Source organism: Salvelinus namaycush, chromosome 5 (genome assembly GCF_016432855.1).
Source record: "Salvelinus namaycush isolate Seneca chromosome 5, SaNama_1.0, whole genome shotgun sequence".
NCBI lineage: Eukaryota > Metazoa > Chordata > Actinopteri > Salmoniformes > Salmonidae > Salvelinus > Salvelinus namaycush.
In genome coordinates this window covers 18,228,169-18,252,172 of record NC_052311.1, presented here as the reverse complement: position 1 = coordinate 18,252,172, position 24,004 = coordinate 18,228,169, and the positions used below count along the sequence as shown (strand labels likewise).

The 24,004-nt window shown below is 44.0% G+C and overlaps 1 protein-coding gene and 1 non-coding gene across 2 annotated transcripts in view; one reads left to right on the top strand and one right to left on the bottom strand.

The window, feature by feature from the left end:
- LOC120048021 (LIM and calponin homology domains-containing protein 1-like) overlaps nt 1–24,004 on the bottom strand; it is a 165,183-nt gene that overhangs the window by 31,300 nt on the left and 109,879 nt on the right. Inside the window, exons 7-8 of the mRNA XM_038993691.1 lie at nt 23,602–23,803; nt 14,745–15,036 (exon numbers count right to left, since the gene is read on the bottom strand). Of these exons, the coding sequence (XP_038849619.1) occupies nt 14,745–15,036; nt 23,602–23,803 (494 nt within the window). The remainder of the gene's footprint in view (nt 1–14,744; nt 15,037–23,601; nt 23,804–24,004) is intronic.
- On the top strand, nt 18,183–18,258 carry trnav-uac. The gene has a single exon. It is a non-coding gene; the product is annotated as a tRNA-Val (tRNA).

Genomic DNA, 24,004 nt, shown 5'->3' with positions numbered 1-24,004 from the left:
AGTCTCTGCTTACGTCACCATCTTATCCGCCTTGAATAAAATACTAAATAGTAACCGAGCAAGATGGAGATCACAGAGGTTATTTTTAATGAGTGCTTTTCGCAAGTGGCTAATTTACATCAACTACCTTCACTAAAACTGACCATCTGAAAATGTCTGAAATCCTTCCTCTTTAAAGAGTATCTTAAATAAATCCCATGGTGCCCCCCACCCCAAAAAGAATGCATACACTGATGTAAGTCGCTCTGGATAAGAGCATCTGCTAAATGACTAAAATGTAAATGTTAATGTAAAACCACTGCAAGGTTTTGCATGCAAACTTTGGTTTTGAATCTTCATTCAGGCATGTTTGCCTCGTGATTTGTTGGGAGAGTTGTCAGTCTGAAGAGGACCCACCCCAGAACAATTTCTTCCCCCCTTATCGAAGTTGCCAAACGAGTCTGTCATTGAAATCAGACCCTAGTCACTGCTGTTGCCTAGGGTTTACGAGACTATGAGCTGTCCACAAGACAGGAGAGTGATCTAGACCTATTCCACAGCAGACCCTCGAAGGCTATAAGAGACACAGCAACTCGGTGAGGCTGGATACGTGGCTCACAGACATCTTCCGGTGCACCCTTGCAGTTAGGATTCATGCGCACGTCTAGAGTTCCAGAGTTTGCTTTGAGAGTGAGTGTGAGACATGCAGATGACAGAAGCTGGTTACAAACACAAGCACCTTCATTTGAAGTCAACCGCTAGTTCCTCCCAACTTCTGGCAAATATGAATGAATAGGATGGGTGTAACATAGTTAAAAGTCCAATAGTCCAGAGTTACACCCATCAGCTCCTTACAGATAGACATGTCTAGAAGCTGGCATACTTGGTGGGATACTTGGAAGGTGTGGTTTAGCAGGGATGGGCTGCCGATGGGTAACAAAGAACCACTTACTCTGGGTCATCTGATACACTAGCAGCTTTGTGACTGAATCTACGAAAGCAGAGACATGGAGAAAGAGCACAAACACTAATGAACAAACACACAACAACACAATGCAATACATACAGATATGAGAATGTGTGATATAAGGAATATAGGGTGCGTGTTGAAAACACCTGTAGGTTTACTCTATGGGTTACCGTGGACCACAAACAATTCAATAAAGTTTAATGAGATACTTACTATAGGTTCAGTATTATTACAAAATGAGCAATTACTGTCTTAAATATCAGAACGATGGGTTTACAGTATAATTGTTCTGGCTAGATCTACAGATTGATAAAAACAGTGTCCATTTGAACACAAGGTGGCACTCTAAACAAGAACACAGCCAGCTCAGCACTTGGGGAGAAAAACCACTGAATTCACTGCACTAATATAAGCCTCTACAGCATATTGTATGGCGCAGATGGAAATGATCTCATGATGCAGTCTAAAATAAAACTAGCAATAAAAAGCATGCATATTTTACCCAAATTGGAAGTTTGGGTTAACCGGGTTTGGGTTTAAGTTCCGGGCCACAGAGGGCTTTTAAAAGCTGCCTTTCTGACTTTGGGAAGGGTGCGAGTTAAAGTGTGTCTTGTGGTCCTATTAAGACTGGCCACAAGATGGAGAGACGAGAGGTCTCACGAAACGAACAGCAGATAAATTGTTTTACGGGCTGTATGTATTTGTCATATCTGCCACACATAGAGCGAAAGGCCATTTTTCTACTACTACCAGTGCATTCTAGTAATAGAGTTTAAGTCTACTCTATGTAATATGTTTACCATGTATGCATATATCTGCAAGTGTTTAGGCACATTCATGCGTACATGCGTAGCCCTGTATATTCAACAATTATTAAATAGCAACACTCCTTGGACAAAGCTAAGAAAGTAATACAATGTAAATATGATTGAGGGAGTTGCTGTAACCAGTGTGTATTGGAAATGGTCAAATTTCAGAGGTCACCATGCAAGGTTATTTAAAGGTCACTGTCATTTCTTCACATGCGCAAAAACATACAAACCCAAATGAAAAATAAAATATATATTTTTAAGTATAAATAGATAAAGGTCATGCATGCTTCACGTTTGCCATCCAAAGGTGTGCATCACTGCTCGAGGTCATGGCCACATGCGTATGAAGCAGGATTTCTAAACGTCTACTGAAGGATGACAGGTAATGTAGTTCTCTGTATCTGATCTGTGTAGGCTGGGAGAAACTCAATATGTTGTGGCTGTTATGGTGTGATGCTCCTCCCTTAGCCAACTGGGAATTTTGTATCGGTCTCTGAATCCTAGTCAATGGACGACAGGCTCACATTGGCGGGAGGTCGTCGTCAAGCCAAGATGGACATTTCCCCACCGCCGGTTTGTTGCCCTCGCGACCTTCAACCTCCGACTTGCCCATGCGACCCTGGCAGGTGATGGTCAGCGTGGTGGTTGCCCCGGCTGAAGGAACAGGCAGGAACTGGTTTGGACCAGTGGTGCCGCCGTGTTTTGGCGAGGTAAGGGCATGGCGAGCCCATACGTCGTCATTCCTCCCCGTGTCTCTCGCTAGGGATATGGACAGCCCCACCTTCTTTTGCCCTGCCTCCTCCCTGTAAATCATGGTAGGGAACTTCCTGGTTGTGTCCAGGCTGGCCCTGGGGCTAAGGGGGCTCGTCACGATGATGGAGGTAGTCATGGGGCTGGTTGTCAGGGATGACGGACGGTATAGTTCCTCGGAGCATGAGCGGGCGGCGCTACTGCTGAGAGAGTGGTTCGGTTAGCATTGACCAAGGTCGTAGGGCATTTGACATTATTTCACTACTGAAATAACATAAAACAAAATTAAGATATCCAGATAGTTGAAATAAAATAAAAAAAATTGTAGTCTCTTGACCAATCATAATTACGCAAATGCACATGGCAGAGATAAACAGCGGAAGGCTGCTTTCTCCAGTAGTTTTTGGCAAAAAGCAACAGGGTCGTTCCATGTTATTTCATCAAGCCATGACACCTACCATCTCAGATTGTTCTGAAATGGTTTCTGTAGTTAGAAACAGATCATTCAGCAACTTTATTTTGTGGAAATATCATTTTCTCAGAGAAATTAAGCTAATTAATTGCACCCAAATTGACCATAAACATTTTTAAGGATTCATATAATATTCAATAATTATAGTACCCAACATCCAATTTGGACCACACATTCTTCAAACTTTGTTCACCTAATAGTAGGAACAGTACCATCTAGCGGTTAAAATCTGGTGATATCAGGATGATGGATGGGACATAAACCTAAAAACTTAAATTACTAGTTTCTCTGAACAGGGGGGGAAAAACTAATTAACTGAGAATACATTACATAGGATGAAGAAACAATACTCCGATCCGCAGCTCCATACTACTTGAGACAGAGAACTGATACTATATACTTGTTTTTGGGGTGAGATTGACGTGGGGTGTGGCGGGTCCGTGGGTGACTTGACAATTTCTTTGGATTCCTCATGTCTTACTCATTGTTAGAAAAATATTTGGTACTATATTTACTGAATATTATCTGAATCCTATAAATTAAAATGGCCAATTTGGGCACAACCAATTAGCTTAATTTCGTAGAGATTAAATTATATTTAAAAAAAATATGATGTTGCACAAATGCTTATCTTAACTGTTTCTAACAGAAACGATTTCAGAACAATCTGAGATGATCAGTGTCAAAACACTTTCTTGCTCTTTTTGAGGTGGAACGCCATAATATAATTGATTCTGTTACAAAAAGGTTTTCTGGTGAGTGTCTTGCATCGATCGGTTTCAGGTCTTTTGGAAACTCTATTAGGTGCACGCTTGTAATTGCTATTTGAAGTGGGGAAAATAGCATATCGATGTCAGGGCAGCCTGGAGGGCTAAATACGCCACTAAAAACTATATTAAAAAGTTTGTTTTATTAAGTATTTCAGATTACATGGTAAATCCTTGCAGGCAACAATATCACAAGGAGTATCTAATTTAATTCACAACAAAGCATTAAAATAGGCTGAACAAAAAAAAGTGATCAAAAAATGAACTCACTCAAGTAATCGAATAATAACATCCATTCAGATATCCGGATATTAGATAACCGTGCCCATCCTGTAATAATCGTAATATAAAGACATTGGCATAGACTCTAAAGGGTTTGTTCATAAGGGTTGTGGAACCATTTCAAACACAGATGCAGAATCATACCCAAACACACAATATCCTATTATAAAAACTCACATTAGTACAGGTGGAAGGTAGATTTGTGAAGAAAAGCAGACAAAACACTAGTGACTCACAAAGATTGTATTGGGAGAAAACCCACAATAGCTATAGCTAGTCTGCTTTGGTAAAGCCCACCCCCAAACCCCGGGGAAAAAATAAATATATTATTTGCTTGACACATAGGCGGGGTAGGCTAGACAATGGCAAGTATTTGGCGTGTGCGTGCAAGGCTGTGTCTATATCAAACGTGTGTGTGTGTGCTTGAACAACCAACGTGTTTCCAATATACAAGGGCAGCATGGTGACTTGCTGATTATCTCCAACCAGTGCCATAGACCCAGTCGGTATTAGATAGATCGTAGCAGCCCTGCCCATCTCTGGGGAAAACAACCTGTGGTTACCTAGGTTACCCCATTGGCTCACAGCAAAAACGTTTAAATTAAATTTTGTCATCTGCTTGTTTTAGTCAATTAAAAACAACATTTAAGAACTGTACAACACGTCTTAATTTAGGGCTGCAATCCCAGTAACGGGATCAATATGACAACAGCCAGTGAAAGTGCAGGGCTCCAAATTCAAAAAACAGAAATCTCATAATTAAAATTCCTCAGACATACATGTGTCTTATACCATTTTAAAGGTAATCTTGTTGCTAATCCCACCAAAGTGTCCGATTTCAAATATGCTTTTCAGCGAAAGCACCACAAACGATTATGTTAGGTCACACCAAACCACAATAAGCACAGCCATTTTTCCAGCCAAAGATAGGAGTCACAAAAAGCACAAATAGAGATCAAATGAATCACTAACCTTTGATGATCTTCATCAGATGACACTCATAGGACTTCATGTTACAGAATACATGTATGTTTTGATTGATAAAGTTCATATTTATATTAAAAAATCTGAGTTTACATTGGCGAGTTACATTCACTAGTTCCAAAAACATCAAGTGATTTTGCATAGCCACATCGTTTCAACAGAAATACTCATCATAAATGTAGATGATAATACAAGTTATACACCTGGAATTATAGATATACCTCTCCTTAATGCAACCGCTGTATCAGATTTTTAAAAAACTTTACGGAAAAAGCAAACCATGCAATAATCTGAGACGGCGCTCAGAACAATGATCAAATTAGCCGCCATGTTGGAGTCAACAGAAACCAGAAATTACATGATAAATGTTTCCTTACCTTTGATGATCTTCATCAGAATGCACTCCCAGGTCCACAATAAATGCTTGATTTGTTCGATAATGTCCGTTATTTATGTCCAATTAGCTACTTTTGTTAGCGCGTTTGGTAAACAATTCCAAAGTCACGAAGCGCGTTCCCTAAAAGCTGACGAAATGTCCAAAAGTTCAGTAGAAATATGTCAAACGATGTATTGAATCAATCTTTAGTTTGTGCATCTCAAAGCGTCAATACAGGACTAAGATCGAATCATACTACACCGGCTCTGACGCTCGTCGGATGTGGCAGGGCTTGCAAACCATTACAGACTACAAAGGGAAGCACAGCCGAGAGCTGCCCAGTGACACAAGCCTACCAGATCAGCTAAACTACTTTTAGGCTCGCTTCGAGGCAAATGGCACTGAAACATGCATGAGAGCACCAGCACCATGCAGGGAAACTTAAATCTGGTTTACCACATTTCTATCAGCATGTTAAATGTAAAAAAACAAAAAACAACTTGGAACACATTTACGCCACACACAAAGACGCATACAAAGCTCTCCCTCGCCCTCCATTTGGCAAATCTGACCATAATTCTATCCTCTGGATTCCTGCTTACAAGCAAAAATTTAAAGCAGGAAGCACCAGTGACTAGATCAATAAAAAAGTGGTCAGATGAAGCAGATGATAAATTACAGGACTGTTTTGCTAGCCCAGACAGGAATATGTTCCGGGATTCCGCCGATGGCATTGAGGAGTGCTCCACATTCGTCATTGGCTTCATCAATAAGTGCATCGATGCAGTTGTCCCCACAGTGACCGTATGTACATACCTCAACCAGAAGCCATAGATTACGGGCAACATCCGCACTGAGCTAAAGCTGCCGCTTTCAAGGAGCGGGACTCTAACCCAGAAGCTAATAAGAAATCCTGCTATGCCCTCCGATGAACCACCAAACAGGCAAAGCGTCAATACAGGACTAAGATCGAATCATACTACACCGGCTCTGACGCTCGTCGGATGTGGCAGGGCTTGCAAACCATTACAGACTACAAAGGGAAGCACAGCCGAGAGCTGCCCAGTGACACAAGCCTACCAGATCAGCTAAACTACTTCTAGGCTCGCTTCGAGGCAAATGGCACTGAAACATGCATGAGAGCACCAGCACCATGCATGAGAGCACCAGTAATCCGCAGGGCCAGACGTGTGAGGCGAGCATGTGCTGACCAACTGGCAAGTGTCTTCACTGACAATTTCAATCTCTCCCTGTCCGAGTCTGTAATACCAACATGTTTTAAGCAGACCACCATAGTCCCTGTGTCCAAGATCACTAAGGTAACCTTCCTAAATGACTACCGACCCGTAGCACTCACGTCTGTAGCCATGAAGTGCTTTGAAAGGCTGGTCATGGCTCACAACACCATTATCCCAGAAACCCTAGACCCCACTCCAATTTGCATACCGACCCACAGATGCAATTTCTATTGCACTCCACACTGTCCTTTCCCACCTGGACAAAAGGAACACCAATGTGAGAATGCTATTCATTGACTACAGCTCAGTGGTCAACACTATAGTCCCCTCAAAGCTCATCAATAAGCTAAGGACCCTGGGACTAAACAACTCCCTCTGCAACTGGATCCTGGACTTCGACGGGCCGCCCCCAAGTGGTAAGGGTAGGTAACAACACATCCGCCATGCTGATCCTCAACACAGGGGCCCCTCAGGGGTGCGTGCTCAGTCCCCTCCTGTACCGTGTGGTGCCAGGACAACAACCTCTCCATCAATGTGATCAAGACAAAGGAGATGATTGTGGACTACAGGAAAAAGAGGACCGAGCACGCCCCCATTCTCATCGATGGAGCTGCAGTGCAGCAGGTTGAGAGCTTTAAGTTCCTTGGTGTCCACATCGCCAACAAACTAACATGGTCCAAGCACACCAAGACAGTCGTGAAGAGGGAATAACAAAACCTATTCCCCCTCAGGAGACTGAAAAGATTTGGCATTGGTCCTCAGATTCTCAAAAGGTTCTACAGCTGCACCATCGAGAGCATCCCGACTGGTTGCATCACTGCCTGGTATGGCAACTGCTCGGCCTCCGACCGCAAGGCACTACAAAGGGTAATGCAAATGGCCCAGTACATCACTGGGGCCAAGCTCCCTGCCATCCAGGACCTCTATACCAGGTGGTGTCAAAGGAAGGCCCTAAAAATTGTCAATGACTCCTGCCACCCTAGTTAAACTGTTCTCTCTGCTACCGCACGGCAAGCGGTACCGGAGCGCCAAGTCTAGGTCCAAGAGGCTTCTAAACAGCTTCTACCCCCAAGCGATAAGACTCCTGAACACCTAATCAAATGGCTACCCAGACTATTTGCATTGCCCCCCCCCTTTACACCGCTGCTACTCTGTTATCATCTACGCATAGTCAATTTAATAACTCTACCTACATGTACATATTACCTCAACTAACCGGTGCCCCCGCACATTGACTCTGCACCGGTGCCCCCCCTATATATAGTCTCGCTATTGTTATTTTACTGCTGCTCTTTAATTACTTGTTACTTTTATTTCTTATTCTTATCTGTTTTTTTTTTTAACTGCATTGTTGGTTAGGGGCTCATAAGTAAGCATTTCACTGTATGGTCTACACCTGCTGTATTCGGCGCATGTGACTAATAACATTTGATTTGATTTTAGTTGAAAGCACCGACAGTCGTTCTGGATAAGAGCGTATGTTAAATGACTAGAATGTAACTGTAAACAACAGTAGCCAGACAACTAACAGGCAGAAGGCCATAAGAAGTTGCTACAGGACGGATGTCAAAACAACTGCCAGGAACACATAGAGCGACTCATCAGAAATAAAAAGAACAAACATTGCAGACTCCTGGCAAACACCAAAATGCCAAACTTCTGAGCTTGGTTTTCACATGCAGCGAAAGAGGGCAGCTGTGTCCAACGCCAACAAAAACACTAGGCCACAGCACAGCTTATGTTTGGAATGTTCCCTGGACCTCCCCAGAATAACTCTTGGATATGTCCTAAATGGCACCATATTCCCTATATAGTGCCCTTACTTTTGACCAGGGCCCACAGTGCACTATATCAGGAATAGTGTACCATTTAGGATGCAGACTTGGAACATGCCCTGTACACAAGTCCTATTTCATCTTTAGTGTGTTTTGTCAGCCAACATAGTGACAAGCCAGGTCTTCAGATATCGAGGCCAGAGAAAGCAGACCTATTCATAGGGTGGATCCAAATTCAACTCACTACGGCCCCAAATAAGCATCAGTCATGTCCTTGTCGGAAAATAACAGGAAAGGTTACGCTCTTATGAAATGGTTCACTGAATCTCCCAGAGTTTGTGTAAGTAGTTGTCTTTAGAAGTGTCTGCATGGGCGTGTTTAAAGGTGTCATCACCAAAACAATATAAGGAAATCAAATTGGCACCTTGGTTCAATACATATTACAGGGAAATCCTAAAGAGGGTTAATTAAGTTAGGGTCATTGGAACTGTGGCTTGATGAGACAATAGAGACTAAGGGAAAGTTTCATCTGGGGATTGTTGGGGTAAGGGGTTATTGTTTTAGCTTTAGGGGTTAGGGCATACAGTGATTGGCACCTTTGCTCAGCAGTCACAGTCAGGTGTATAGCAGTCTCCCTGTGGGTGAGTGTGGGGGTCTGTGAGCGCTGAGGGGGGGTGTAGGAGTGAAGCTCATACTCCTCCTCCCTCTCCCGTCTCCACGGGCATGCCGCGGTCAACCTCCCTTCTTCCTCTTTCCTCTCCTCCATTTCTTCCTCACCCCTGTGTTGTTCTTCTGACTGATTCTGTGGTTGGGGAAGGGGTTGGGCTTGGAGCTCGGGGGACGTGGGCTCAATAGGAGCTATAACTGGGGGTACTTCTAGGTTGGGGAGTTCGGTTGGACTGTTACACACACACACACACACACACACACACACACACACATGCGGCAATCACAACACCAACATGCAACGATAACACAGCGTAGCACAAACAAAGACACAAGACATGTGAAACACGCAAGCATTACCAAAAAACACAGTGATAATGTGATCATATGCACAATGACAATGGGAGTACCAAAAAGCAACACACCAATGGAAACATGTGGAAGGAAAAAAGAGCAAATAAACAGATCACACATTATAATGATGTAATAACAATCAAAACATTTGAATAAAGAGTCACTGAAAAGCAGAACAAGCTGAATGAAGTATAATGTGCTGTTTGGTATTGGTCGGTCAGGGACCGGATGACCTCGGTGAAAAGCTCAAGCCAATCTCATGATCTCATTCAAGCGCACACACAAATACACACACAGGTGTAGAAATGCACCGACACATGCACACGTCCTCATACCTTTACTCAGATAGAGTTAGCATGACCTTAGGATCTACAATTGCACACCCACATGTAAACACACACACACACACACTTGCTTGCTCTGCTCACACTTGCTCCTTATTGACTTCCACTTACAGGTTTAACCCTTTCCAATTACAACCTTGCATTGAGACACACACACGTAGAGGAAATACAATTTCTGCTGAATGAATCCAGCTGGAAGCCAGTCATCCTTCCAACACTATTGCGAAGCCTGTATCCGTCATCGTGTGAGAGTGGTGTGTAGGTGTTACGTCTAAAGTCTGGTTTAAACTAATAAGCTTAAAGTCAAACCATGCCATGTCAACAAGGTAAGATGTACTGTTGGAGCAAAGGCCCGATTTAGTAGGTGACGTCTAGTGTAAACAAACACACACTCGTATGTATGCATGTAAACTCAGCAAAAAAAGAAACATCCTCTCACTGTCAACTGCGTTTATTTTAAGCAAACTTAAATGTGTAAATATTTGTATGAACATAACAAGATTCAACAACTGAGACATAAACTGAACAAGTTCCACAGACATGTGACTAACAGAAATTGAATAATGTGTCCCTGAACAAAGGGGGGGGGTCAAAATCAAAAGTAACAGTCAGTATCTGCTGTGGCCACCAGCTCCATTAAGTACTGCAGTGCATCTCCTCCTCATGGACTGCACCAGATTTGCCAGTTCTTGCTGCGAGATATTATCCCACTCTTCCACCAAGGCACCTTCAAGTTCCCGGACATTTCTGGGGGGAATGGCCCTAGCCCTCACCCTCCGATCCATCAGGTCCCAGACATGCTCAATGGGATTGAGATCTGGGCTCTTCGCTGACCATGGCAGAACACTGACTTTCCAGTCTTGCAGGAAATCACACACAGAACAAACAGTATGGCTGGTGGCATTGTCATGCTGGAGGGTCATTGATGGAGGCATTGTGCGTTCCTGGTGTAACTCGGGCAGTTGTTGTTGCCATCCTGTAGCTGTCCCGCAGGTGTGATGTTCGGATGTACCGATCCTGTGCAGGTGTTGTTACACGTGGTCTGCCACTGCGAGGACGATCAGCTGTCCGTCCTGTCTCCCTGTAGCGTTGTCTTAGGCGTCTCACAGTACGGACATTGCAATTTATTGCCCTGGCCACATCTGCAGTCCTCATGCCTCCTTGCAGCATGCCTAAGGCACATTCACACAGATGAGCAGGGACACTGGGCATCTTTCTTTTGGTGTTTTTCAGAGTCAGTAGAAAGGCCTCTTTTAGTGTCCTAAGTTTTCATAACTGTGACCTTAATTGCCTACCGTCTGTAAGCTGTTAGTGTCTTAACGACCGTTCCACAGGTGCATGTTCATTAATTGTTTATGGTTCATTGAACAAACATGGGAAACAGTGTTTAAACCCTTTACAATGAAGATCTGTGAAGTTATTTGGATTTTTACGAATTATCTTTGAAAGACAGGGTCGTTTCTTTTTTTGCTGAGTTTATGTATGTATGTTTGTACAGTATGTATGTATGTATGTACTCTGTGTGTGTGTGTGTGTGTGTGTGCACTCATGCAAGCACGCTCACACACATGCTCGTAAGCGCACACACACCAGATTTCAGCCATCTACTGAAATATTACAAGATGATTGGAACAAGCCATATTTTAGTTTTATGAAAACCTCAATACACTGTTTTGATATCGGTTTCTAACAACACTCAACAGGGTCATATAGTAGCCAAAGTGGCTCACACATTTTATCTGTCTGTGTCTGCATAGCAAACACAGACACCTATCTGTGTCGGCATAGCAAACGTCTTGCCTGTTGCTGGCTTTTCTCCGAGTGCTTCGGCCTTGGCCAATCAAAACACACATCTGGTCTATATCAGATCCTCCGTTCATGCCACCACAATACTAAAAATATATATATTTTTCCTATTCTTAACCTGTTTGGGCTGCAGGGGCAGTATTGAGTAACCAGATAAAAGGGGCCCATTTCAAACGGCCTCGTACTCAATTCTTGCTCGTACAATATGCATATTATTATTACTATTGGATAGAAAACACTCTAGTTTCTAAAACCGTTTGAATTATATCTGTGAGTCAAACAGAACTCATTTGGCACAAACTTCCTGACCAGGAAGTGGAAAGTCTGAAATCGATGCTCTGTTCTACTTCCTGCCTATAAATGGGCATGATACGTATGAGTATACATGCACTTCATAGACCTTCCCCTGGATGTCAAGAGGCGGTGAGAGAAGAAATTTAGTGTTTATCTTGGTCTGAAGTGGAATACAAGCTCTTTGTATGACGTGTCCCCCATTTCCGGTTTTCTGGAGAGCGCGAGGTGGTACCTGGATTTGCCTTCTGTTTAGCTGCCGTTATAGGCGACTACTATCTCCGGCTTTGATTTTATTTGATACATGTGACCATATCATCGTAAAGTATGTTTTTTCAATATAGTTTAATCAGATTATTGAATTTTTTTCGGGAGTTTTGCCGTGTTCCGTTCTCTGACTTTGTTGACGATGGAGAGATCCGTGCCACTTGGCTAGTGTGCTTGCTAATTCAAGAGGGAAAATGGACGTTCTAAATCCAAACAACGATTGTTCTGGACAAAGGACCCCTTGTCCAACATTCTGATGGAAGATCAGCAAAAGTAAGAAACATTTTATGATGCTATTTCATATATCTGTCGTAGATGTGAACTAGTCGTCGGCGCCCAAGTTTTGGGTACTCTAGCTATACCGAAGCTGGATGTCGTAATGAAGTTATTTTTTAGAATTCTAACACGGCGATTTCATTAAGAACTAATGGATCTATCATTTCCTATACAACATGTATTTTTTAGTTATGTTTATGAATAGCTATTTGGTCAGAATATGTGTGTCATAAAAAGTGTCAGAAAAATATCCGGACGTTGTGGGAAATAGTAGCTACGTTAGCACATTGTATAACCACTGATTTCAGCTCTAAATATGCACATTTTCGAACAAAACATAAGTGTATGTATAACCTGATGTTATAGGACTGTCATCTGATGAAGAATATCAAGGTTAGTCAAAAAATTATATATCTTTTACTGGTTTGTCACGATCGCTAACTTTTACTGCTGGGAAATGGCTTGTATTTTTGGCTATTGTGGTAAGCTAATATAACGCTATATTGTGTTTTCGCTGTAAAACACTTAAGAAATCGGAAATATTGGCTGGAATCACAAGATGCCTGTCTTTCATTTGCTGTACACTATGTATTTTTCAGAAATGTTTTATGATGAGTAATTAGGTATTTGACGTTGGTGTCTGTAATTATTATGGCTGCTTTCGGTGCAATTTCTGATTGTAGCTGCAATGTAAACTATGATTTATACCTGAAATATGCACATTTTTCGAACAAAACATAGATTTATTGTATAACATGTTATAAGACTGTCATCTGATGAAGTTGTTTGTTGGTTAGTTTGGTTGGTTCTTGGTTAGTTAGGTTGGCTTTGTGCATGCTACCTGTGCTGTGAAAAATGTCTGTCCTTTTTTGTATTTGGTGGTGAGCTAACATAAATATACGTGCTGTTTTCGCTGTAAAACATTTTAAAAATCGGACATGTTGGCTGGATTCACAAGATGTGTACCTTTCATTTGCTGTATTGGACTTGTTAATGTGTGAAAGTTAAATATTTTAAAAAATATATATTTTGAATTTCGCGCCCTGCACTTGAAGTGGCTGTTGTCATAAGTGTACCGACGCCGGGCTGCAGCCATAAGAAGTTAAAGACATGCTCCAGAACATTGGTGACTACTAAGTATTTTTTAAACCTCACGCTTTGAGCTGGATGTGTCAATGTGTAGTTCATACACTAATAATCTATGAGCAGAATTACTGTCTTACCTTAATTAGCCACGAAATCCCTAGTTTGAAAGCAACTGTTTTTCTGGAAGCTGTGGCGTGCCACATTTTCCCCCATGTGGGCCAGCCCCCTAGCAATTCAAGCGCAACCAATGAGCTTCAGCCTATCGCCATAAGAGATACAGCTATCAATACACACATGATGCACCCCTTGCAGAGGGAGAGCGAGCAATGATGTGGTGCACGTCTGCACATCCGGGAAAATTGCGTGCTACGTTAGGTCATTTTCAAAGACAATTTTTGGCTCATGAGAACTACTTTCAGAACTACTGGCTAAATAGTATACAAAAGTACAGGAACATCTCTTTAAACATGCATGTTCCACATCAGACAAGACATTCCCAATCTCCTTTGTGCGTTGGGGGAATTACAATATGAAGGAAAATTGGCTGGAGGTAGCTGTTTTCGAAGTGCTGTGTCAGGTCTGGTGGAAGAAACAACATATCGGTGTTACGGAGAGAAGCAGTCCATCACCACATGCGGACACTTCTAGAAAATATAGAATAAGCGATGCGCTCCCAGTTTGTTTTGTCTCAATGCTAATAACAGAACGATCCATTAGGATTTTGGCTAATGTTTAGATTGATGGCCCATTAGGCTCGTGTTATCTGTAGCTAAAAAAGAACACTAGGCTAACGAGCTGCTAAGGTGTGTGCACCAACCTCCTCTCTTGCTGTGTAAATAAAGCTAATCATCTCAATATGGGCCTCATCCAGAGAATCGTCTCAGGAAGGAATCGAGTGGTGATGAGTATTTTGGAGAACAGTTATCACTTTGAACAACAGAGTATGGGAGGTACTTCCTCAATATATGACAAATACTATATTAGCATATATGGTGATGGTATCCTACTGCTATTGAAACACCTCCCACTATCTATTGGCTTGGGTCTGTCTGAACTGTCCTGTCAAAGTGTAGCAGGTGACATACATATGAGTTAAAAATATCAAGTTTTCCTGGAGAAAAGAGTGCCAACACATTTACCAAATTACACCATGGCTACGATCGAATATCCATACTAGCATTCCACTTAGTAGTGGTAGTAGACTCTGTTCCAATCTATCTATCACTTTTACTGCATAACCAATGCTCACCTGAAGGGTATATCGCCTCCTATGGGCGAGGTGGCGGTACTCCAGCTCTTGCGGTTGCCCCCACCCCCTCCACTGCTCTCCTCCCGGCCCTCGTGGTCACCCCTTTTCTTGCGCAGCGGTGTGGGCACGTAGCCACTGGCATTGCTCTTGTTGGGCAGGTACTGATTGAAGGGCACCATCACGCGGGGCTCGCTCACCGAGGTCCGCCGAGCCAGCATGTCATCCTTGCGCACGTCCGGCAGCTTCCTGCCTCCGTGGGGTCCGGCGTCGGACTCGGAGTCGCTGCCACGGCCTGGTGGGTACAAAAGAGGGAGAGACTGACTTAAATCACCACAGTACCCCCCATGAAACATTGCCCCACCCACGAGAGAGAGCAATAACTGCTTAGGTTTTTAAAATTAGACATCAGCGTTTCCCAATCCTTGTCTAAAAGGACCACTTTCTTCATTGGTTTTCATTTTAATGATGCTATCCAACCACTGACCTCTCAACTTGGATAGACGTTACCGAGAGTGGTCTAGAGGTAAGCTAGAAATACCCCAGCAGTATCAATTAAACAGACCATTGAACAGCAGAAAACCTTCTAAATTGTGCCTTTAAGAGCTCTGAGTCTGATATAGCCATAGACCGTTAAAATGGAAATAAACCACAAGAATCAGTTTAAAAGAAAACCAGTACATTCAGGAGTCCCCCAGGACCTGGCCTAAATGATCATGTGACTTAGCAGTCTGCCAGTGAAGTCTCTTTTACCACCTATGCACCTTTCTAGGCTTTCTTAAACAAACTGTACAGTATACTTATTATGGGCGAAGGTAGATACTGTTTGATTGCTCTTGTCAACCATCAAATCAACCCAAAATAGTTGGAACAACAGTGAAGGGTATTAGACAGCATATACGATATCAATCATCTTTAAGATTGAGTCTTTCGTCAAGCTCAAAGCCACTAAATTGCGACCCCCAGTTGAGAAGAATGACATTGGGATTTATTTATTTATTTTATCTTTATTTAACCAGGTAGGCTAGTTGAGAACAAGTTCTCATTTGCAACTGCGACCTGGCCAAGATAAAGCAAAGACAAAGGTATGGTAGGATGTGAATACAGTGGAGGTAAACCTAGGCATTGAGTGATGATGAGATAGATATTGTCTCTAGAACATCATTGAAACTAGGTGATGTCATCGCATGTGTGGGTGGTGGAACTGAAAGGTTGGATAAGGTATAATGAGCAGGGCTAGAGGCTCTACAGTGAAATAAGCCAATAAACACTAACCAGAACAGCAATGGACAATCCATATTGACATTAAGGAGAGGCATGCTTAGTCGAGTGATCATAAGGGTCCAGTGAGTAGTGAGGTTGGGGTAACGGTGATTCAGACAGCTAGCCGGGCCATGGGTAGCAAGCTGGCAGAGGATGGAGGTCTATGTCCAGAGCTTGCGGTAGAAATCCGGGGATATGGAGAAAAAATAGGTCCGGTATGCTCTGGTCTGAGTCGCGTTGCACAAAACTGGCGATAGCTTTTCGAGCTAAAGGATAGCTGATGACCGCCAACCATGGTTAGCTGAAAACTAACGTTAGCCAGTGAACTAGCTAGCTTCTGGCTAGCTTCTGTTGTGGATTTCAGATGAGGTGAATAATACTTTTTTTTATTTTTTATTAATTGTGTGTTTTGAAGTTGAGTTTTTAGAAGAAAAAAATATATATATAAAAAGATATGCGATGAAAATATGTAAATATATATATATATATACACACACACACACACACACACAGGACACGACAAGACGAGGACAAAGGACAAAGGACGTCTGACTGCTATGCCATCTTGGAAAGCTGGGATCAGGGATGCCTGGCTGTGAAGTGATCAACACAGTCAGCTTTCTGTCGCCAGTAACACTTGGTTGTGCAGAAGCGCATCGCTTAAGGTCTTCCCCCCCCCTCTCCCTGCCACATAAATTCATCCTTTAAGGTCCTCTCCCTTCTCCACTTAGAGATTTATGCTTCCCAAATGGCACCCTATTTCCCCTTCAAAGTGCACTACTTTTGACCAGAGCCAAGAGGATGCCATTTGGGACGCAAACATTCACTTTTTGACGGATGAAGACTATAGAGGCCTTAAGATACTTCTGCTTCAAATTGACCGTAGGTTGTAAAGTGAATGAGTTTAACCCTTCAACAGCTTCAATTGGAACCATAAGCAGGTGCCACTCATGCATGCAGCCCATACCAACTGACCTGTCAACCTGTGGTCTCCTGTCAACCTGTGGTCTCCTGTCAACCTGTGGTCTCCTGTCAACCTGTGGTCTCCTGTCAACCTGTGGTCTCCTGTCAACCTGTGGTCTCCTGTCAACCTGTGGTCTCCTGTCAACCTGTGGTCTCCTGTCAACCTGTGGTCTCCTGTCAACATGTGGTCTCCTGTCAACATGTGGTCTCCTGTCAACATGTGGTCTCCTGTCAACATGTGGTCTCCTGTCAATAGTAAACCACATGTTAACAGTAAATGGCAGGTAGCATAGAGGTTAAGAGTGTTGGGCCAGTAACTGAAAGGTCGCTTGTTCGAATCCCAGAGCCTACTAGGTGAAAAATATGTCGATGTGCCCTTGAGCAAGGCACTTAACTCTAATTGCGCCTGTAAGTGGCTTTGGATAAGAGCATCTGCTAAATAACTCAAATGTAAACATGTGGACTACTGTTAACAGGGAAGAATAGAAGAGGGAGGAATAGAGAAGAGTGAAGACTAGAATAGAGAAGAGTGAAGACTAGAATAGAGAAGAGAGTACAGAAGTGGCCTCTTGCTAGTAACACAAAGATGTCTATTTATCCACAGTGTGCATTGATTTACATAACCCCTGACAAAAGAGGGCTGCCAATATCACATTTCTTTTGGAGATGAAATTAAAATCCTCAGTTAACTTCCACAGTGAGTTTGAGAGCAGAATGGTGGTAGCAGCATAAGGAAGGCCTGGACCATGGAAAACTGTAGCTATTTTGTATAAACAGTCATGATTGGGAGCCTCATCATTGGCTGGTCTCTGTTCTGCCCTGCTGTTCTCAGACCTAGTGTGTGGGCCTCCAGGAGGTCTCCTGGAACTGTTCCAGAGTCAGTTAGAGTTGGATGAGCCCAAGGCTGGAGATGGCCTGGACGAGGCACTGTGGTTAGGACAGTGAGCATCTTTAATGTACAGCTGGCCTCTAAAACCACTCAATGTTAACCTACATGGCCAACTCAGCATCAATTGCTCAACGTTTCCCTATAAACCAATACAAAAAAACCCCACCAACAACTCGATGTTTCCTTTCAATCCAATAGAAAAACAAACCTCTCAATGCCTTTTGCAACAAACCAATAATAACAAAACATCTTTACAAACGAATAGCAAACACATCAACCAAACATCAATTCAGCGTTTCCCTACAAACCAATAGCAAACACAAAGTGGTCCTGTGTGGCTCAGTTGGTAGAGCGTGGCACTTACAATGCCAGGGTTGTGTGTTTGATTCCCACGGGGGACCAGTACAAACAAATATGAAAATGTATGCACTCACTACTATAAGTCGCTTTGGATAATAGCGTCTGCTAAATGTTATATACAGTGGGGAGAACAAGTATTTGATACACTGCCGATTTTGCAGGTTTTCCTACTTACAAAGCATGTAGAGGTCTGTAATTTTTATCATAGGTACACTTCAGCTGTGAGAGACGGAATCTAAAACAAAAATCCAGAAAATCACATTGTATGATTTTTAAGTAATTAATTTGCATGACATAAGTATTTGATACATCAGAAAAGCAGAACTTAATATTTGGTACAGAAACCTTTGTTTGCAATTACAGAGATCATACGTTTCCTGTAGTTCTTGACCAGGTTTGCACACACTGCAGCAGGGATTTTGGCCCACACCTCCATACAGACCTTCTCCAGATCCTTCAGGTTTCGGGGCTGTCGCTGGGCAATACGGACTTTCAGCTCCCTCCAAAGATTTTCTATTGGGTTCAGGTCTGGAGACTGGCTAGGCCACTCCAGGACCTTAATAATAACTGTCTGCATGCATGTATGTATGTATGTATGTATGTATGTATGTATGTATGTATGTATGTATGTATGTATGTATGTATGTATGTATGTATGTACACGCGCGCACACACACACACACACACACACACACACACACACACACACACACACACACACACACACACACACACACACACTCTTAACGTCATGCTAGTCAACATATATATAAACTCAACAAAAAAATAAACGTCTTTTTTTCAGGACCCCGTCTTTCAAAGATGAGTCCCTGCTCATCTGCGTAAACGTGCCTTAGGCATGCTGCAAGGGAGGCATGAGGACTGCAGATGTGGCCAGGGCAATAAATTGCAATGTCTGTACTGTGAGATGCCTAAGACGGCGCTACAGGGAGACAGGACGGACAGCTGATCATCATTCTCGCAGTCCACTTGTAACAACACCTGCACAGGATCGGTACATCCGAACATCACACCTGCGGGACAGGTATAGGATGGCAACAACAACTGCCCGAGTTACACTAGGAAAGCACAATCCCTCCATCAGTGCTCAGACTGTCCACAGAAGGCTGAGAGAGGCTGGACTGAGAGCTTGTAGGCCTGTTGTAAGGCAGGTCCTCACCAGACATCACCGGCAACAACGTCGCCTATGGGCACAAACCCAACGTCGCTGGACCAGACAGGACTGGCAAAAAGTGCTCTTCACTGACGAGTCGCGGTTTTGTCTCACCAGGGGTGATGGTCGGATTCACGTTTATCATCGGAGGAATGAGCATTACACCGAGGCCTGTACTCTGGAGCGGGATCGATTTGGAGGTGCAGGGTCTGTTATGGTCTGGGGCGGTGTGTCACAGCATCATCGGACTGAGCTTGTTGTCATTGCAGGCAATCTCAACGCTGTGCGTTACAGGGAAGACATCCTCCTCTATCATGTGGTACCCTTCCTGCAGGCTCATCCTCACATGACCCTCCAGCATGACAATGCCACCAACCATACTGCTCATTCTGTGCGTGATTTCCTGCAAAACAGGAATGTCAGTGTTCTGCCATGGCCAACGAAGAGCCCGGATCTCAATCACATTGAGCACGTCTGGGACCTGTTGGATCGGAGGGTGAGTGCTAGGGCCATTCCCCCCAGAAATGTCCAGGAACTTGCAGTTGCCTTGGTGGAAGAGTGGGGCAACATCTCACAGCAAGAACAAATCTGGTGCAGTCCATGAAGAGGAGATACACTGCAGTACTTAATGCAGCTGGTGGCCACACCAGAAACTGACTGTTACTTTTGACCCCCCCCCCCCCCCCCCCTTTGTTCAGGGACACATTATTCCATTTCTGTTAGTCACATGTCTGTGGAACTTGTTTATGTCTTGTTTATGTCTCAGTTATTGAATCTTGTTATGTTCATACAAATATTTACACATGTTAAGTTTCCTGAAAATAAACAGCTGACAGTGAGAGGACATTTCTTTTTTTTTGCTGAGTTTATATATATATATATACACTGCTCAAAAAAATAAAGGGAACACTTATTTATTTATTTTTATTTTACCGTTATTTTACCAGGTAAGTTGACTGAGAACACGTTCTCATTTGCAGCAACGACCTGGGGAATAGTTACAGGGGAGAGGAGGGGGATGAATGAGCCAATTGTAAACTGGGGATTATTAGGTGACCATGATGGTTTGAGGGCCAGATTGGGAATTTAGCCAGGACACCGGGGTTAACACCCCTACTCTTACGATAAGTGCCATGGGATCTTTAATGACCTCAGAGAGTCAGGACACCCGTTTAACGTCCCATCCGAAAGACGGCACCCTACACACAGGGCAGTGTCCCCAATCACTGCCCTGGGGCATTGGGATATTTTTATTAGACCAGAGGAAAGAGTGCCTCCTACTGGCCCTCCAATACCACTTCCAGCAACATCTGGTCTCCCATCCAGGGACTGACCAGGACCAACCCTGCTTAGCTTCAGAAGCAAGCCAGCAGTGGTATGCAGGGTGGTATGCTGCTGGCAAACAACTTAAACAACACAATAAACAACACAATGTAAACAACACAATGTAACTCCAAGTCAATCACACTTCTGTGAAATCAAACTGTCCACTTAGGAAGCAACACAGATTGACAATAAATTTCACATGCTGTTGTGCAAATGGAATAGACAAAAGGTGGAAATTATAGGCAATTAGCAAGACACCCCCAATAAAGGAGTGGTTCTGCAGGTGGTGACCACAGACCACTTCTCAGTTCCTATGCTTCCTGGCTGATGTTTTGGTCACTTTTGAATGCTGGCGGTGCTCTCACTCTAGTGGTAGCATGAGACGGAGTCTACAACCCACACAAGTGGCTCAGGTAGTGCAGTTCATCCAGGATGGCACATCAATGCGAGCTGTGGCAAAAAGGTTTGCTGTGTCTGTCAGCGTAGTGTCCAGAGCATGGAGGCGCTACCAGGAGACAGGCCAGTACATCAGGAGACGTGGAGGAGGCCGTAGGAGGGTAACAACCCAGCAGCAGGACCGCTACCTCCGCCTTTGTGCAAGGAGGTGCACTGCCAGAGCCCTGCAAAATGACCTCCAGCAGGCCACAAATGTGCATGTGTCAGCATATGGTCTCACAAGGGGTCTGAGGATCTCATCTCGGTACCTAATGGCAGTCAGGCTACCTCTGGCGAGCACATGGAGGGCTGTGCGGCCCCACAAAGAAATGCCACCCCACACCATGACTGACCCATCGCCAAACCGGTCATGCTGGAGGATGTTGCAGGCAGCAGAACGTTCTCCACGGCATCTCCAGACTCTGTCACGTCTGTCACATGTGAAGAGCACAGGGCGCCAGTGGCAAATTTGCCAATCTTGGTGTTCTCTGGCAAATGCCAAACGTCCTGCACGGTGTTGGGCTGTAAGCACAACCCCCACCTGTGGACGTCGGGCCCTCATACCACCCTCATGGAGTCTGTTTCTGACCGTTTGAGCAGACACATGCACATTTGTGGCCTGCTGGAGGTCATTTTGCAGGGCTCTGGCAGTGCACCTCCTTGCACAAAGGCGGAGGTAGCGGTCCTGCTTCTGGGTTGTTGCCCTCCTACGGCCTCCTCCACGTCTCCTGATGTACTGGCCTGTCTCCTGGTAGCGCCTCCATGCTCTGGACACTACGCTGACAGACACAGCAAACCTTTTTGCCACAGCTCGCATTGATGTGCCATCCTGGATGAACTGCACTACCTGAGCCACTTGTGTGGGTTGTAGACTCCGTCTCATGCTACCACTAGAGTGAGAGCACCGCCAGCATTCAAAAGTGACCAAAACATCAGCCAGGAAGCATAGGAACTGAGAAGTGGTCTGTGGTCACCACCTGCAGAATCACTCCTTTTTTGGGGGTGTCTTGCTAATTGCCTATAATTTCCACCTTTTGTCTATTCCATTTGCACAACAGCATGTGACATTTATTGTCAATCAGTGTTGCTTCCTAAGTGGACAGTTTGATTTCACAGAAGTGTGACTGACTTGGAGTTACATTGTGTTGTTTAAGTGTTCCCTTTATTTTTTTGAGCAGTGTATATATATATATATATATATGTCTGTGTGCGTGCACGTGCGCATGCGTATATTAAAAGATGAAAGCAGGCTTGTGTGGTTATGGTTAGGTCTTATTTTGTCTCAATCCCCCTTGAACAATCAGGGTTTTAAAAGGCCCTGGTTGGAGCATCATAGGGTTTTAAAATACAGAACCTAGGAGTTCTTGGCTTCTCTTTCCTTGCCTGGAAAATACATAAAACACACGTCTTATTTTTCCTCTGGTGCGTTCGATGGAGAGCTTGCTAGTCTTGTGTTGACATTGCAGCTGCTAATATACAAAAGCTAGTCCTCAAGGGTACCATAGGCCTGTATAAGAGAGGAGAGGGATTATATCAATCAATAATGGTGTATGTGTGCACGTGCATGCGTCCCTAGGTGTGCATACAAATATAGGCACAATATTGAGTATGCCCCTATATGACAAGCAGAAACACTCACACCCACTGTGACTGATAGGGATCACGCTCAGGTACCTTAATTCTAGTGCAACACCAGATGACAGGCAGAACACTCACACCCACTGTGACTGATATGCATCACTCTCAAGTATCATCTAGTGCAACACCACAGATTGTAACAGATGAAGAATTGGTGTGTAAAAAACAGCTCCACTAGAATATGTTGCAACCCGTCAGTCAAGACTGCAATCTCCTCTCTCCACCACCTGATCTCAATTCTCTCTCTCCCTCTCCATGTCTCTTCAAGAGGGCCTTCAAAGAGACGTAACCCACAGCAACAGCCCTAAACATTCGGCCCGAGGAAGAAACAGAAAACCTCCTTTGTACATATGTCAATAACAGAGCTGGGCTGAGATGGAGATACCCTGCCAGATGATCCCATAGATTGGAGGTTGAAAATAGCAAATAGGGGCAGCTAGTTTCAGACCAGCTGACGGTGACTATTCCACCACCTGCCCCAATGACACTGTATGTGAAAACGCCTGCCATGCATCATTAAAGTGCACAGAATAAACTATTGGTGGTGAATGAGGTAAGTCACTATGTGATGACAGCTACATGAACAAAACAGTTACAGCTATGCACGCCACTATAACACAACAGGGTGCACACCGTTTAGCAACCGAAAACGTTTTACAACGAAAATGAGAGTTCAAGTTCAGGTAGTCTCTCCCGGTTTCGTCCATTTTCTTCTGTTAGGTTTTGACCCAGGTAACACCAGACAGTATGAGACAATAAAAGCATGTGACTTGTGTGTGCAGTGTGACCCATCCGGGCGTCTAGCGTCCTACCATCACTGCCGATGCCGCGGGCGACCAGTACGTCCGGCGAGGGCGTCTGTCTGGAGCGTGAGCCGAATGAGTCCAGGCTGTCGAAGGAGTCCTCTCGGCCGTGGCGAGGCGGGGAGAGTGAGTCGCTACGCTCCGAGTCCCAGCAGTCGATGTAGCCGCTGTCCCGTATGCTGCGTTGGGGGCTCTCCGTGTCCTCCGCCTCCTTTGACACACAAATGTACAAGCATGGAAATTGACGCACACACACACGCCAACGTAAAAACATTGTGTTGAGATCATCCCAATACCCCATCCAATCTGGATCCCTCCCTCACCATGATTCTTCCAACACGGACAAGTACATTCACTTCCTCTCACCAATTCTAATTGATATTCTACTTCTGTCTCTCTGTGTGTTTTGAGC